Source organism: Cottoperca gobio, chromosome 14 (genome assembly GCF_900634415.1).
Source record: "Cottoperca gobio chromosome 14, fCotGob3.1, whole genome shotgun sequence".
NCBI lineage: Eukaryota > Metazoa > Chordata > Actinopteri > Perciformes > Bovichtidae > Cottoperca > Cottoperca gobio.
Genome location: NC_041368.1, coordinates 20,357,290 through 20,374,995, shown reverse-complemented (window position 1 = coordinate 20,374,995; position 17,706 = coordinate 20,357,290). Strand labels below are relative to the sequence as shown.

At 41.9% G+C, this 17,706-nt stretch overlaps 1 protein-coding gene across 1 annotated transcript in view; it reads left to right on the top strand.

Moving 5' to 3' along the window:
- galnt10 (UDP-N-acetyl-alpha-D-galactosamine:polypeptide N-acetylgalactosaminyltransferase 10 (GalNAc-T10)) overlaps positions 1 to 17,706 on the top strand; it is a 61,295-nt gene that overhangs the window by 31,730 nt on the left and 11,859 nt on the right. Inside the window, exons 5-7 of the mRNA XM_029447654.1 lie at positions 12,428 to 12,613; positions 13,106 to 13,289; positions 17,413 to 17,530. Coding sequence (XP_029303514.1) covers positions 12,428 to 12,613; positions 13,106 to 13,289; positions 17,413 to 17,530 — 488 coding nt within the window. The remainder of the gene's footprint in view (positions 1 to 12,427; positions 12,614 to 13,105; positions 13,290 to 17,412; positions 17,531 to 17,706) is intronic.

The following is a 17,706-nucleotide window of genomic DNA, read 5'->3' as shown; positions in this document are numbered from 1 at the left end:
CATCATCATGCCGCTCAAAATGCAAACGCAAGGATTTAATTTGATTAATTAAAGTGAGATTGATTCCATGTATCAATGGCAGACATCCACAATCTGCTTAATGGAGACACGGTTTCTAAATGACCTTTAACGTACAGTGAGTTCGGCATTTCTGCACTGCGTCGTCCAACATGTATAATATGTGATGAGACAAAGTTTTGACCATGCTGATATATCGCTCAGGCTCTGTGAAAAAAATCATCATTAGCTGCATCCCTCGTTTTGTCCCACGTGGGCTGCCACACGTGTTTTATGTGAGTGGGGGATATCTCTGTCTTCCAGGGATCACGTTTAACAAAGCTAAATCTGACTCGTAGATCTGTCCGCTTCACTGCTAATCTCTGCTGCTATTGACTTGGAAAACTTTACAGAGTGGAAGATTGTTGACAGCAGTAAATGTCAGGTATCTGTGTCAGTCCCTCAATCACAGAGCAAGTGTTGTTTCCTTTGTGTTTCTATTCCCACTGACATTCAACAATCATGAAGACTGAAATCCATCATAGAAAAAGGCAGAGGGACCAATCTTTCCTCCCACATTAGACTCAAAAGAAAATAATACGATGTCGCCACAGCACCTGCTGGGTTTTGAGTATGGGTTAGGATTCCCTGCTGTCACTATGATTTCTGTTGCTGAGATATGTTGCTTCAACACCTTTGCAGAAATCTCACCATGATGGTAACTCACCAGTTCGCTGGAGAAACGGTGGAAATCTAAATGCAAATCATCACCATGTTATTTTCCCCAGGGGACTGCTCTGTTATTAAATATACATGATGCCTTAAAATATATTTCCAGATGCCATGTACCCGTGGAGAGTAAGACCTTATTTTTTGGACTCAAGAATGGATGAAAAGAGAAAAATATGTATTAAATATAATGCTGTTAAAAAGGCTCTTACGAGGAAATGATTTTCCCTTTGGAATAAATCTACTTTTTTTTTTGGACATTTGCAATAATGACGTGAGGATCATGTTGCTGCATTTACTGTGACAGACTTCTGATTGGACTAATTGGTAAAGCAGCTGCCATGTCGGCTCAAAGAGTCATCAGCGATCGCTCTCATTGTCTTTCACTCATACAGGGCAACACATGGATGCTGTGTTACTGAAAGAGTCCTGAAATACACTTTTTGATAAATAAAAGATTTTGTCAGCCAAAGAACGGCTTCATTACTTTCCTTTCATATCTCATCTCTGGCATGTTATTGGGTTTAGACGTCTTCATAGCAGAGTTTCATTAAAGCGGGGAGCGTGTGAGCCCAGATGTATCCATCATGGTTAACGTGGTCTGTGACAGAGACGATCCCTCTCAGTAGGACCACTAAGCCACACTGCCGGACCACCTCCCACGATGGAAATCTGTCACCGGCTCCAGATTAATGGTCCAATTATTCACCGTCCGGTGCCTGATGGGATCAATTAGACAGCTGTCTGAAAAACATTGGAAATTAGAACGTTTAATTTGGAAACACTGAGCGTTCATATGAGAATAATCTTAGTATCGGACCAATTAAGTATCAAACAAGATACTGGTTATGTTATTTGTTCACAATAATGTGTTCTGCTGTCTGTGCTTGGCTCTCAATAGGTAGCATGAGACGATAAGTCGTGTTTTTATTGACGGTTATCGTGTTTTTGGCAGGAAAAAAAAAAATGAAATGAAAAGTCGAGTTCAGTGTAGAGGCAGGTGATGAATGGGCACGAGATAGAAATGTCATGGAGTGAGAAATCGAGCAATCAAGACGCGTGAAACAACATTCAGAGAGGGGAGGAGGGAGGAAAAGATTATGTGAGGTGAGGGAGAAGCTTTAAAGGGGAATTAAGTAAGTTATGACTTTTATATCAACCTGTATCGGTGAATAAGGTCGACGTCGACACATCAGGCGTCTGAAAGTGACCTGCAATTGACACAAGTATAAAAGCCACTTTCACAATGGAATGAATTAAATGGCTAATGAACTCATTCAAGTCAGAAATGTCATTGCGGTGATTTTAATATTGATGTCTGAACGTGAGCGTGTAAGTTCTTGGCAAAAGATGAACTCTTTATTAACCAGATTATCTTACTTGTGTTGCAGTCGTGAGTAAGCAAAAGGGCTGGATTGTCATTCTCATGGCAGCAGGTGGCCAGATGGCTGTCATGATGATGAAAACAAACTCCCGCCTTTTTAATGTCGTAGTCCTCTTTTCTATTCCTTTTCAGCCTCATCAGGGAAATCAATACCAACCCTCACTACTATTAGTGACTACTAATAGTACCACAGGTGACTACCTGTGCTGAATGTATAACGATATGTCCGTGTGAGGACACAGGTTAAGAAATACTATACTTTGAATATCAAAAAGGCTGTTAAGCACTTTGGGGTTTGAAAGTTGTCAGACTAGAAGTTTTGCAGGGAAATCAATGAATTGATGGATTTGCTCGTGGGGGTGAAGTAAATCCACTTAAATATTTTTTCATTAAGTTCAATTTTGTTTACCGTGCTGTCTTGACAGCACTGACCTTTTGAGCGAACAGAAAGTCAGAGAGTCTAACATGGAAGGAGCTGTTGCAGCTTGTTAGCTGTGCAGCACCATCAACTCGTATTTAATCCTCCTCTGTTTGAATATAAACTGCTCCACAAAAAAAGAGGCACGGCTTTTAGACACGGTTATGAGACAAGGAGTTGATAGCGCGAAAGCATCTTTTGCATAAACTGTGTCAACAGCCCCTTTCACACACTGCAACCCTGGAATTATCGAGACATTACCCGGAGGGGCTATATGCGAGCGCGCAAACGTCCATTTCATTTGGACCGTCATCAAACAGACTTCACTCTGCCAGCTTCCTAGTACAAAGTCTGTGTAATGTCTGATTGAGCCCATGTTTAAACGCCATTCTGCGAGGCAATCTCAGACGAGTGGGCGTGTTGCTGAAGTTTCTATCGCAGCAAAACTAGAAGAAAAACAAACATCCAAGGGGGACGAAGAAGGTGATTTACACGAAAAGCCAACAAAGATGTCTAACTGGAGAGATGAGATTCGGTTCAAGGCCAACACCGAAATCGTCAGACAAATTCAAGGAACGGAAAGAGACTTGGTTGTTCTCAACCGCCTCCTGCAGCTCTCTACCCAGGTGCCACCTCGCCTTAAACAGATGGAGTATTTCTAGTGTGTGAAAACGCTTCTGACACAAGACACTCTCTTGTTGTGTGTTATATGTGGGACTCATGATACGTTTTTTCTGGAGTTCATATGAGAAAACGGCATTATTGTCTTGCTAGCAGCCAGTTAGCGACAGTTAGCCGTTAGAGGTACAGCAGTTCAACCAAGTATCTCTGCGAGTAGCCCCTTCATCACCGAGCTTCTCACAGCGGCTGGTGTGTGAGGCGAGTGGGTGATCTTTAGCCGTGCCATTTTCTAGTGTGACTGAACATATTCTATTGTGTTTAATATTAATTGGATCATTTTACACCGACGAGGCCATGTTGCGATATATTTGATATAAACACAGGAAAATAATCCTCGTATTATATTGTGGTATTCATTTCATATTGCCGAGCCCTAGTATCATATAACAGGCACTTTTAAAACAGACTAGACGGGTTGCTCGGCCCAGTGAAAAGCAAAAGAGATATGAAGGAGAAAGCCGAGGCGGATGATACCAAGACAAAAAACAGAGAGACATATGCCCTGTGGACAGAGACGCCACATGTCTCAATGAAACCAGTTGTACCAGGCCAGCTTCAATTCATGATGAGCTTGAGCTGCATGAGAAGGGGGGCGGCGAGGGAGGAGGAGTCGAGGGTGGTGATGGTGAGGGGAGGTCAGCTCACTCTTCATTAGGCTGTAATTGAATTTCCGCAGCCCGTGCAGGGAGGATGTTCAGCCCTCGCGGTCCCTGCAGGGGAGTGTTGGCTCGCTCGGGCTTCCCAACCTCCCCGATACGTTCAAGGGTAGCTCTACTAATGGGCTGCTCTCTCCACGGATGTCTCTGCTTGCCATCTGTCATCTACATGTCTGAACATGTATGCGCACAAGTACGTGAACCAAAAAGGCATTGCTGCTGAAGAGTGAAACTAAATGGGAAAAGACAGTGCTGCAGTAGGCCACCCTGATAACAGCTGACACGCAGAGGGACCCGCGGTGTCCTCGTCTTAAAGCTGACCACACACTTGGAAGGACATTCATCTCCCAAAAAACTTCATCGGTGAATATCGCCAAGTGTCGGAGCAGCAGAAATGTTGCTGCCTTAATTTGAATTGTACATGTTAGGTTTATAAAAAGGATTAGGTAAGCTTCATGTTTAAATGTTTGCATTTGTTTCATACATCTGCGCAAAGTTGATGTCTGAATGTGTCTTCCTATGAAGGATGCTTTCCACTTCATCCCACAGAGGATCAATATCAAGTGATTTGTGGCCAGGTCACTAAACGCCTCATGGGAGGAGATCTTTATTTCCTTAATGCATTTCCTAATTTGATTGAGCAACTGGTCTCTGTCTTGTTCCACGTGTTTCTTTCTTGACAGGTTTTTCTTGAAATCACTTTCCCTGTGATCATCTTTGCAGGGTTTTTCCTGCCATTTTCGGCTTATGCGCGGAGCCTTTACACTCGGGCCACACTGCTTGCGTAAGCAATGCGTGATGTCCGTCTGAACTGCTGCGTCTCACACGCTTGTGGTGTCCAAACAGCAAACAAACTGCTGCTGCTGCACTGCTGCTATACTGACAGCCCTTTGTCTTCCAGTTATATTCTGCACACATACATTATGTGCTAATAGAAAGGGTGGTCCCACACATCCTGCAGGGTCAGGAGTTCTGTGTTAAAGGCAGCAGAAAGACACAGATCAACAATGAACAATTTTCCCTTTTTACTCCTCTCTGCCTCGCTCGTCAGCCATGTTCAGGGAAAATGTTTCCTTTTAGTAAAGCTGTGTGTTCAGGGCCAGGGGGTGAAAGGCGGCGATTTCACACGAGAGGCAGCACGAAGCAGTGGAGCATGTTATCATGTTTTAGCAAGTGTTTATTTAGTTCCTTCCTATTTAATTGGATTGTACTTTGGAGATGAGAGCTGTGCTCCTGGGAGGCTGACTTCATTAGCACCTGTAAGTGTCCAGGCATGTTAGCGGGAACGGAGAGATTGAAGGAAAAAGCATATTGTGATAATTACCTTTTATTAAATGCTTGTCAGAAAACATTTAGATATTTAGATGTGATATCACAAACGGAGTGGAAAGTTATCTAATGTTCCACCTTCTCTTCCCACACAGCACTGATGTGCCTCAATTAATGCTAAAGCCATTGAATGAAACATGCTCTTTGTTTTGTCTTGTTTCCATAAAGCAGTTATTTTATTTTTTTATAATATTATTATTATATGTATAATTATTATTATATTTAATATAATTTTTTTATTATTATTATATTTAATATTTATTATTATTATTATTATTATTATTATTATTATATTATTATTCCTCACTTCCCAGGTAGTGATATTATCATCTGTATTAATGGTAGTAAATAGCATGTTGCCAGTTTAATGGGGGCAATCTTAGTACCAGAAGAATCATAAACACAAGTTAACCATTCAGCACAAGGCGAAGGAAAAGGGAGAGAAATTAAATGAGCGATGATAAGAGAAATGGCCAATAAGGGCGGTGTTTAAGCTAAAGACTTGTTATTATGTTTTAATAGTCTTCCCTGGAGAGCAGAGGGGCCATTTTTGGCTGTTCAGCAAGTTGCAAAAAGCAGCTCTAAAAGGAAACATTGGAACATTCCTGTACGTTAGCTGAATGTAATGATTTTAAGCAGATGGAAACTAGTGTTTTATTAATCAGGCTGCAGATAAACGGCCACGAAGATGAGCTTTAATGCACAACAATCCTACTTATCCTTCCTCTCTGTGGTCTGTTGTTCCTCTGCTTTACCCTTATTCACCTCTTGTGTTTTGTTGATTTCATTCTTTGGTTCCTTTTTAATTTATTCTCTTTTGACTCGTGCATCTTTTTTAATAACATTAAAATAATTAAATAGACTGGGGATTTGTTTATGAGAGCAGGTTTTGAGTGCAGACTTGTTAAGAATATGTGGTTTCTCTCATTAAGAATATCTACTGCTAAAGAGATGGTGGATCGAGGCGTAAAGTCCACAGCCAGGGTCCTTCCAAAAATACATGTGTTAAATGAAATAATACATAAACAGAAGAGTCTAAGAGAAACTTACTAACTTAAACGGAAATACCTACTCATCAGAGCAGCAGATAAATGGGTCTAAATGAAATGATTCAAACTAAATCTAATTAAAGAAAGACATGTGGGTCCAAACACCCAGTATCACATGTTATAAGTGATGCTATTTATATTTCTGCTCCTTGTGAGAACAAAGAACCTCCTACAGAGACTCCACATGTCGATGTACAGGTGAAACGATGTTTTGATACCCGACAGCAATGAGATCTTAGCATAACAAATCTCACAAATATAGAAACAAAAGAGGAATGATAATGAACAAATGATTCACGAGTGACATTTGGAGCTCAAACTTGGGGTCTAATACCAATACTGGTACTTATTTCATATAAAAGGCTGGAAATATGTCATTAATTCTTCAACTTGACAGCTCTTCTTTTCATGGGGTCGTGTGGATTTCAAAACCCAAAAATTGTACCATGGGCCAGATAAGTCGTTCCTTTTTTTTTTCCCTCCGCGCACTCTCATAACGGAAGCTAATTGACAGCATGTGTGAGGAAACTTGAACTTGCTGATCTGAGCTGACAGGCTGCTGTTCAGACTCTGACAATGACTCTCTCAAGGACTAACAATCCCCAGAGGGATATTTTTACAGTAGTCGACAGCAGCAGTACGAGAGCCGCTCGACAGCATGAGGTTTGAAGATTTAGAGTGAACACAACATCAGTGCTACCGTGTTAACAGTGACTAACAGTGACTCTATCTCTGTTTCTGTTACTGTTCCAAAGTCACTTTTGCCTCTACTTTCCTCTGTGGTGTCCCTGCTTCATGTTACCATCTACTATGTGCAGGCAAATTCTTCTTAGCACGTTGGACCTGGCATTAGACTGGATTTGAGGTCAATGAATATTCCTAACTCGTTCTTCTGCCATTATGACACGTAGTCCAGAAGGACACTGATCAACATCTCTTTGCACGACAAACAAGTTCATCTGGTTCGTCTGGTGGTACGCCTTCCAAACCAGAAGGTCGTGAGTTCAATACCAGGGCTGCCACCATTGTACCCCTTAGTTAGTTCACTGTAAGTCGCTCTGGATGAGAGCGTCTGCTAAATGACCTGTAATGTCAATCCTCAGTTAAGGTTTTATTTTCTTTACTTGCATGAGATGAGCCAGACACAGTGTCTACTATTGCAAATCAGCGGTCTTAACAGTCCTTTCAGTTTCAGTCCGAATCTGTCCCAGACGGACCGAAAATAATGACTCCTGATCCAAAATACTGTCGACCCGAACAGACAATTGGCAGTCTTGCTCTCCGTTTTGTGATCAACACATTTTCCTCTCGTGATTGCAACACACAAGACCTGAGACGAGCGTCCAGTCCGTTAGACCTTTCCCCGACCTGATGGGACTAGATACGATTTGGACCCGGGGCAATTTGGGTCTCGGTTACGTAGAATGCAGGACCTCTCGTTAAAACCCAACTTTATTGTTCTATTGAAATTGAAATGGTTGAGATTAAGCAGAGAACGTGTGACGGAACTGATTTAAATCCAAATATGCAGCAGAAATGCAGCAGCCGTGATAGAGACGTCAGTGTTGTGATGGTACTGTGAAGCAGTGGCGTGTGTGCCCGTGCTGTAAATGTGTGACAGCGCTTGAAGGCAGAGACGTGAAATTGTCCGTCCTTTTCTCTCGCTTATCAAAATGCCGCCTTCATCATTTTACGACAAAGTGCACATCTGTAATACATCTCTTATCATTGCCTCAGTAGCTTTTTAAGCTGTGTGTATTTTCTTTTTGTGTGACAGGGGAGGAGGAGGTTTAAAGCCCCACGTATTAGCCCATACTCTCCCTCTGCATCGTTTTCTCTTTTTTTAATGACTGTTGCAAAAAAGCAGCTTCAAATATTCCCAGCCTGGCACTCGGCAAAAGAAGGAGGATGTGTGATGGAGTTCACAGGAGCGGCCAAATAATTTGGAGGAATAAATTAGCAGCTTGGTTCTTTGGTGCCGTGCCAAAACTTCTGGGAAGTAATCCAGCACCTTGGAAAGATGAGATTTGGACGCCATATTGGATCCACTGTAATTTGAGGTTAATTGAATTGAAAATCCTCTCTGCCTCACCCAAAGGAAAAACAATCTCCGGAAGGGTTTGAAGAATTGTATGAATGAAAATATAGCATTCATTGAATGTTTTATGCACCTGGTTTCTGACCCTAAAGTGTCATCAAAGGCATATATTTCCCTTTTTGAATACTTGTGGGGCACAGCTGGCCACGCAGCGATGTGTCTTCTTCTTAGTTTTGATGTCTGTGGCTGAATTCTAATCAATGGCTCGGAGGAAGACGCAACTCATTCCTGCAGCAGAAACAGATGGAGGGCTGCGGATGTTCAGCTGTTTGGTAAATGGGGTCTACGGGGGTGACCCCGGCATCGATGATGTCTGAGCCCCATCATGTCCTGGACTTCAAATTCTAATAATGACTAATGTGTTTGCAGATGTCAGCCTGCTCTCATTAGGGTGATTTATAGCCTCGCCAATTTTTTGTAAACTAAAGGAGCCGTTTTCCAATTCATTTCGGTCAAATTTACCATTCATAATTAGACGCCGTAACCTTTCCCGCTCCCCTCTCCTTGGCTTGATGTGATGTATATGCAAGGCAAATGTTCATTCTTTAATCTCACTCATTAGTGAGGTTATGTAAGAATCATCCCATGCAGGGCAAAAGTGTAGACTGCATCAATCTCTTACTGGTTAATAGCTACTGGGCTGATTAATTGTCGTATTATGAGGCTGAATGCTTGCCCTTTCCTCCAAAGGTGGCACCGAACCTATGGAGCCCCTCAGCCTCTGTTTCAGTGTCAAAACCCTGCAGCACATATTCATTCTGTGATGACTTTAACATAGAATAATTAGATATTAGTTGCACAGGAGAATTAATGTATTTTACTTACCTTCAATGCTTAGACATGCACACTGTAAAGCAATCTTATAGGAGCGCATATGAACATTCAATCAATTACAATAAATATTACAAAACATTACATAATTAAAAGTAAATAAAAGAGGCACATACAACCACCCAGTACAACACATCACTTGTAGTGGGCAGATTTCAAACTGGATCTTTAAATGCACAGTGCAGTCAGAGACTATAAAGAATGTATGTCCTAATATTTTTGTATTACCTTGTCATAGCTTATCTGTGCGCTCCAGCCCACTGGATTTGAAATTAAACGACGTTGCTGACTTTCAGCTGTAAGGGTCCATCCTTCCATTTTCTGCCACTTATCTGGGGTCGGCTTGTGGTGGCAGGAGGCTAAGCACGGTAGTCCAGACGTCCCTCTCTCCACAGCAACGTTTTGCAGCTCCTCCTGGGGGATCCCAGCCACATGACATATATAATCCCTCCAGTGTGTTTGGGGTCGACCCCGGGGTCTCCTACCAGTTGGGCGTGTCGAGAAAACCTCCAAAGGTCACTTAAAAATGTCCATATATTGGCATAAAATTAAGTTATAGTGGTTTATAAACCAGTTTATATAGTGATATTTGAACAAGCACCTTTCAGACATGTTGTATCCCCACGTGGGGCTTCCAGGATCAACCAGCAGAGGCCTGTGTGACAGTTTGATAGAAAGCGCTCCTCACTCTGCTCCTGATTACTGCCCTGTTCTAATTTGGTGTTGCTCTGCTTTAATAATGTCTAGTCAGATCTGGTCATGCCCAAACACTCTGGTTTGGACTGTCTTGTCTGGGGAAGTAATGGTAGTTTTTGATGTTGTTTGACTTGAGGAGATGGGATGTCATCTACTCAGGCTCATTAAAAAATAAATGACAGGAGAGAAAGGAAATGAAGATGAAGGGAGAGAGTGGGAGAGACAGATGTGAGGACCTGCTGGCTTCAGGTTTGTTGGTTTTGGCTGGTCCTGCTGTCTTCAGTGTCTCAGCTGTCCGTCGGAATCAGGAGCGTCTCCCCGTGAGGTGGCTGCTGCCAAACGGCATCAAAACAGAAGGACGAGCTGAGTGACAGAGGGAAGATGAAGAGAAGGAACAAAGGATGGGCTAAAAGGAGAGCAAGAACGAAGCACGAAGGAAACAACAGAGTGCAGAGATAAAGACATCCTGTCTGTCATTTTAACAGCTGCAGTTTGTCCTGTGAAGGTTTGAAAGGACTGCTGCCTTTTTCTCCATCCTCTCCTCTGATATTCAGAATCCAATTAGTGGTTGTGTTGGAGGGGGGTTCCTCAGTGACAGTGGCCCATTTGTAAGACCTGTTATCAATGAGGAACACCGACAGAGGTAATATTTTATTAATGTCTGCCCGTATTCTGCAAATAATGGTCCTTTTTGTCAGACATTACACACTTTTCTCGTGTTGAAGTTTAGAGACAGATGCAGAAAAGCTGAAAGTTCAAATATAGATTTGTTTGTATCAGAATGGAGTTACAGGATGATGCTTCCGTTGCATTCAAGAACAATGAGTATCTGGTGATTTCTGCGTGATTTCGTCGGAATTGGATGCGGTTGAACGGAGCACAAGCAATAAGAATAACTTTATTCTCACTGATGGTCTCGTTTACTTATGTAGGTCACATGGAGGCATCAGTATCACATAGAGACCGTTTCGTAACCAGTTAAAAGTTCCTCCTAGTAACACTCATTTGTGGGGTAATGATGTAGAAAATTTATATTGTAAAAACAAATATCCGAGCACTAAAAGTGACATGGACTAATTTTTGTGGGGCAGTTTGTATGCGTGATGGAGCGTGAGCCTCTACAGAGTAACTGTAGACAACAGCTTTGTGTTCCAGGAGAACGATTGGGTCCGTACTCAAGGTGGACGACTTGATATCTGGAACTGTTCTTGGCCAGTTGGTTTGCACCATATGTTATGTTATTATGACTTCCTGCGATTTCCTTAACTGCAAATTAAGTTCAGCATGTTGAGAGGATGGATGGTATTAGACGGATGCCTTTACACATATCTGACATGGATATATAGAGAGAGATAATACGATTGATGAAATTGGAAGTTTTGCAGAACCTTTTCCAAAGCATACTTTTTTTGTATCCGCTTTTAAAAGCATGGCCTTATGAGGATGATTTGCTCCTAAAAATTTGAAAGTGCTTACACAACTTCAGTAGTCAGCGTTCTGATCATCTGGGACAGGGTCGATGATCCGTATCGCGGCGTTTCTCTGTGATGGTTGAATGAGTCTCATGTTTGGAAACACGATGACAGTAGACAGACAGCGAATGAAACATGGCCTTGAGTTTGGCTCCAATGTTTTTTTTTATTGACCTGTCAGAAGTGACTTGAGGTTTGAGCAGAAAGATTTACAAGCTCCATTTAGGGCAGGATTGATTTCTGTCCAAGGCAGCTCTGAGGAAAGATTGGAGAAAAACGTGTGTGTACAGCCCTCTCTTTGATTGATTAATGCTTTCTTTCAATTCTTGGTTTGACTTTTCCTTTATGTATCTCTATATTTTGTTCGACCTTCCGGTGTATTTTGACGTTTTAGCAGAAGAAGCCGGTCATTTTGCACATGGGTCCTTCCGTTGAGATTCATTGTATTTTCTGCAGCTTGAGAAATACTTTAAATCAGTTAACCCTGAACTGACTCGTGTTGCACCAACAACTATGACTTTTCTGCGAGAGTTTTGAAATGTAGTATTTCAAAGTCTTGCTTTGTGTGATTTGCTCACTGACAATAAACTCAACACATTACTAGAGTTCACACTATCTGGGATGCTCTCATAGCTCTCATGTGTCTGGTGAAATGTTCATAAGCACCACTGCAATTTGAGAAGAAACACAGTTTTCTTTTTGCCAAAAGGCTTTATAACCGCACATGTTAGTAGGGGCTGAGTTAATTGTATTCCTCACAGTTGGATTCTTTCTTTTTAGGGTAACATTTGGTCTAATGACTACAGTAAAGATATAATATATTAGTGTGATGTAGGCCTATGGGAAAACATTTCAGTCACGTGGTGTAGACGGATGTCTTGTTTGATGGTCACTGCTAATGCTTTAGTTTTTTTTTTGTATCTCTTTTGTAAAAGTGCGTCGTAGTGAGGTATTGCAATTTATGGAGAAGTCTCTGAAGCTCTTTCATGTTACTACAACCTAATTTACCTGATGTGCGCTGACAAAAATAAGGGGTCTCAAGGGGCTTTTGGTGATATCATTACCACCTCTGTCTCCCTCTCTGCAGAGCACTTAAAGGTGGCGCTGGAGGAGTACATGGTGCGGTTGCCCAAGGTTCGCATCATGAGGACCAAGAAGAGGGAGGGGCTGATCAGGACTCGCCTGCTTGGAGCCGGCGCCGCTAAAGGAGAAGTCATCACCTTCCTGGACTCTCACTGTGAGGCCAACGTCAACTGGCTGCCTCCACTGCTGGGTGAGGAACCATAACGTACACAACTCATCCACGTTACATGTCCATACTCTGAATTTTGCCACTAACATGAATCCGTATTGTAACCTCAGCCCTATACCCACGTCATAACCTCAGTGGAGCTCTGAAACATGTAAAGAGCAGCCTGATGAGGCTATTAATCTCAAAAAGATAGAAGTACAAGAAAGCAAATATAGTCCTTATACCTTGGTGGGTGAAGGACACACTGCTCATGTACAGTGTGTTAAGACTGAATAAAACATGGACCTGACATCTGTTACGTTGGCTTTCTGAAGTTTACGTGAGTACCCTGGGGTCCGGACCTCAAAATAAATCTGAAGGGTCGCGAGTCGATAAAGATGCGATAGAGAGGGGAAATTCTGCTACACAGATAGTTTTTGTAATTTTTTCAAAAAAGCTTTGGAAGCACTTCTCTATGCCATCGATCGCCATTAACTGTCTATCAACCCATCCGCCTCCCTCCGTGTCTCGCAGACCGAATCGCACAGAACAGGAAGACCATCGTGTGTCCGATGATCGATGTGATCGACCACGACAACTTCGGCTACGAGACGCAGGCGGGGGACGCCATGCGGGGGGCCTTCGACTGGGAAATGTACTACAAACGGATACCCATCCCTTCAGAGCTGCAGAAGGATGACCCCAGTGAACCCTTTGAGTGAGTGCCGTTACTTGTTTACATAGTTATTGGCCCAAGTGTGAGTAGAAACCCTTCACCTGAATGTGTTGCTGTTTGCCAGCACTGCCCATCTATTAAACCCGTGTGCTGCCCAGGACGCTCAACAACAGGAGTGCTGCTTTTAGGCTTAATGGTCTCTATAGCATTAGACTACATCTACACATCTACATCCTTTGGGGTGCAAATTCAGTTTGTTGCTAGTGCTGAAACAAATTGCAGATTTTCAGAAAATGAAGAATGATTCGAGCAAAATGCCGAACACACGCTGGATCCAGTCTCTCAAATGTAAGGATTTGTCAATTGAACACTTTTGGGTTTTGAGACTGTTGGTCGGACATAATAAGTGAGTTGGTTTTCATAACCTCGGGGGAATTGTGACGTGAATCAAACTGTAACATTTAAAAGACTAAATGATTAATCAATTAATTGAAAAAAGTAGTTGATATAAAATGGAAATTAAATGTCGCTATCTGTAAGGCAAAGTAAGTCATGCGTGTAATGCCGAACACTTCACTTCGAGACATTAGTCAGACAACATTTCTCTCTTGCTGGATGCCAAAACCTATTTGGGTGTCCTGGGAAATACAGTAGGTATCATCAGCGCAGGGCGGCTGTGGTGCAGGAAGATAAGAGACTAAAGAAGAAGAAATGAGCTGCAGAACAATCCGAATCAATCCTCATTTCGTGAATTAGTCTGCTGCTCTTGCCCAATGAAATGACCTTCATCAGTGCAAATCCAATTTGAGTCGCAAAGATTTCCATTTTCATTCTGATTGACATTGCCGCAGCGGAGAATGAGACACGGTGGGACAGCAAAATCTATCTTAGAGGTGTGTGTGTGTGAGTGTATGATAGTATGCCCACTGTCATGCTTCTGTCTCTTTTGTCAATGCCATCACCTCTCGCTCTCTTTCTTTTCTTTCGGCCTTCAATGTTTCATTTAGCAATAAGCTCAGGCCTTGACACCTTCTCTTTCTCCTCAAGGTCAATATACTGAAATGGAGAATATCTTGAGCTTGAGCATTGAGCATTTCTAATTAAATGTCCTTCAGTAGACTAACACTTGCCAAAGAACAGTGACTGATGAGGAAGATGGAGGATTTTGTCCAGCTGAAGAAACTAATATATTTTCCTGTTGCCAAGTTTAGTCGAAACGCAAGCAAAGCAAACAACTTTGAAAAAGACAAACAGTCTAAAAATGATGATTCAAATCAGGAACTGAATTAAATCTACGGAATATCTGATCAAAGAATGATTAAGACTAAGGATCTGAGCGAGCACACGTTTCGGATGTGTGAAAGTAGAAGTCTTCGGTTGTACGTCACAAATCCAAAGTGACTTCCTTCTTTGAAAAACATCAATATTATTGCGACGGTAATAGGATAGTACAGCCGAAGATAGACGGGTAACCTGCAGATCAAAGGGATGACATGCTGCAAAGCGTCGCATTCTAATTAGCACTAAACATTGTAGTTTAGTTGTTGTAGAATAAATATGAATATGAATATGAAACATGTCTTTGATTATAAAACATTATAAACAAAAGTCCTCTTGCTTTTTCACACCAGGTGCAAATGTAAGTGTCTAGTTCTACGAAGAACTTTGTGCACTTTGTAAACAATTTGAAACAAGTGTGTGCTCTAGTAAACCTTTCATTGTTTGTATATAATGAATGGTGATGACACAGCAGAAAAGTCACACCCACAAAGCATGGCAAACCAGACGGGGTCCGTGTTCAAAGATGGGTCGAGACCCCTCACACTGTGGACAGTCCGCCCCAGTTATCTAGCCCTGTTAGCGGTGGTAGCTAAGTTAGCAAGGCTTTACAGGGCTGTAGTTAGTTCTGGCAAACTCCACTGCTACTTACTGCTGTGTGAAGTAAAAACATAGCAGTTTTTACCAACACTGTATTAAGTTCTGTTGATATTTTAAGACCCGTCTCTGTTTTTGTTTTGCCCTTTTCTCTTTCCTTCATTTGAAAGCCAGCGTCAGCTCCTGGTGTAACAGTGATTAATGTTCACTGTGTTAAAGCTCGTCAGATTATAAATGCCTTAAGGCAGAACAAAATATTTGAGTTTCCTCAAGTAATTGTATTAGGCTTCAGTAGCTTCAGGCTAATATTTGGTGACAAACAGTGGTTGGAGAGGTGATGCTAAAAAAAATAAACAGCGTTTATTGGCAAACATGGAAGCTGAACAAGCCTCTGGCGGTCATTCTGGTAAATTAAACTGGAACCTGTTGTGTTTAAATTATCCTTATGTTCACTAGCTTCATCTGAGTTGTGAGATATCAGTGTTGTCTGTCCTGAAGCCAGTGTGTTTCAATCCACACAACTCCAGGGAGGTGAAGTGTGTTTGTGTTTTCGCCCTCCATCAAACAAGAGCTAACAATCTCCACCACACAAATCAGTGCCCACACAGTGCCTGTGCTCTCTATGCTAAGCTCACACACTCCAGTGACCGTACAACAGCTTGCAATCACTACACTTTGTGCAGTCAAACACACACACACACTCGTACAACACACGCCACTCCTCAGTCCCCCTGCAGCCACCATTGTTTATCCTTTTGTCTCCTGATGAAAGTCTGTCCACAGCATTCTATTCAGCACTACTCCAGGTAGGAACTGTGTGTGTGGTGTGTGGTGTGTGGTGTGTGTGTCGGGCTTTGTGTTTTCCTCGTCCAGTATACAAGTTACAATCCTTGGACAATGAACTGCTCAGCCTTCACTATATCCAGTCAGGCAAGTCAAGCCAGCAGTGTGAAGAACAGAAGGGCAGTGATTGTGCTCCCTGTGTCTCCACTTCGTCCCGCAAGTTTCGTAATGTATAGATCACAGTCTTCTGCAGACACTTTATTAGAAAGACAGGACAACACAGTGCAGTCATACAGTAGAACAGTGTACTGTCTGGAAGGCTCCAGAGGCTTCACACCAGTCAGAATCCACAGTGGTGCAGGTTAATTGGTGTTGCACTGTGCAGACTGTCACTGGGTTGCTAAACACATGCAGGTGCTCACAGCAAGTAAACACACACTTCAGGGAAGGAACAGACTTTGACTCTTACCGCCTGTAAACAGTAATACAATATTAGACAGAACTACCTTTTCTCTTGTTTCATTCAACCCTCTGTGGTCAGAAATGGTTCCTTGTGATTTACCAACGCGTCGGATCCAATTGAGCTTCGCAGCCTGGCTTGTATATTCAAGGAAAAACAGGTTGAGTGGAAGCAGAGTTATGAAGCGTACACCATTTTCTTTTTCTTTTTTAAAGTTTGTATTTCCAGGGTTCGGATGTTTCCATAGTGAAAAGACACGTTCTGACATCCATTGTATTCATTAATTGAATTACATTCGTATCTGTGGATCAGCAGCCTGATCACCAGGGTCCATGCAGTGTGGTGCTCTGCCAGAGCATTTCATCAGCTGGAAATGATTGTGTTAAATGTTGGAAATAGTTTTAGTATTGAACCCTCACCTCAGGTAGTCTTGAACGTTGGCTGTTTAATATTGCTATGGTCATGATTTTGTCATTTTCAATAAAACACAAACCTCTTGAAAATAAAACAGAAATATGTCCTCTATGGACAAACAAATGTTGCTTGTATTTTGCAGGAATATTAAAATAAAGAACAAAAATAATTCATGTCACATGTCATGTCAGTCTGCTTCCCTGTACTCCGCCTCTGCTGTTAGAACAGTCAAATGCAGTGTCCATATTTACTCTGCCATTTTCATTTTGTCCCTTAAAAATGCCCACACAAGAACACAATGCAGAACACTTTTATTACACTGTTGATGTCTATATTGTTAACGTTTTATATTTTAATGCACCAATTTTTGTTCTTTTGCATAAATGACAACAGCAAGTTCCTTGTAGGTGAAAACCTACATGGCAATAAAGATAATTCTCATTCTGATTCTAAAGTCAGTAAAAAAGTTATTTGATTATTATTTGTGTTTTTCATTTTTTATGTTTTTTGCAAAAGATCACAGCTGAGAGATTAGAAAAAAAAAACTTTAGCCAGTGGAAAACACTAGTAGAACGTGGAGTCTCAGTTTGTCTCTTCGTGTGTGTGACTCTGTGTAACTTGTGTGTCTTGCAGATCACCGGTGATGGCAGGTGGACTGTTTGCTGTGGACAGGAAGTGGTTCTGGGAGCTGGGAGGTTATGACACGGGTCTGGAGATCTGGGGAGGAGAACAGTACGAGATCTCCTTCAAGGTGAAAAAAACATGTCACCACACATAGAGCAACTGTGTAGTGTTGAAAATAATAAGTGAGAAGGTCCTTCCATGTTGGATGTTTGGAGTCAGCTGGTGTATATTTCCACTGAATATCTTATACTATTATGGGACACTATTCCGTATGTAGAACATAATGAGAACAATGAACCATGT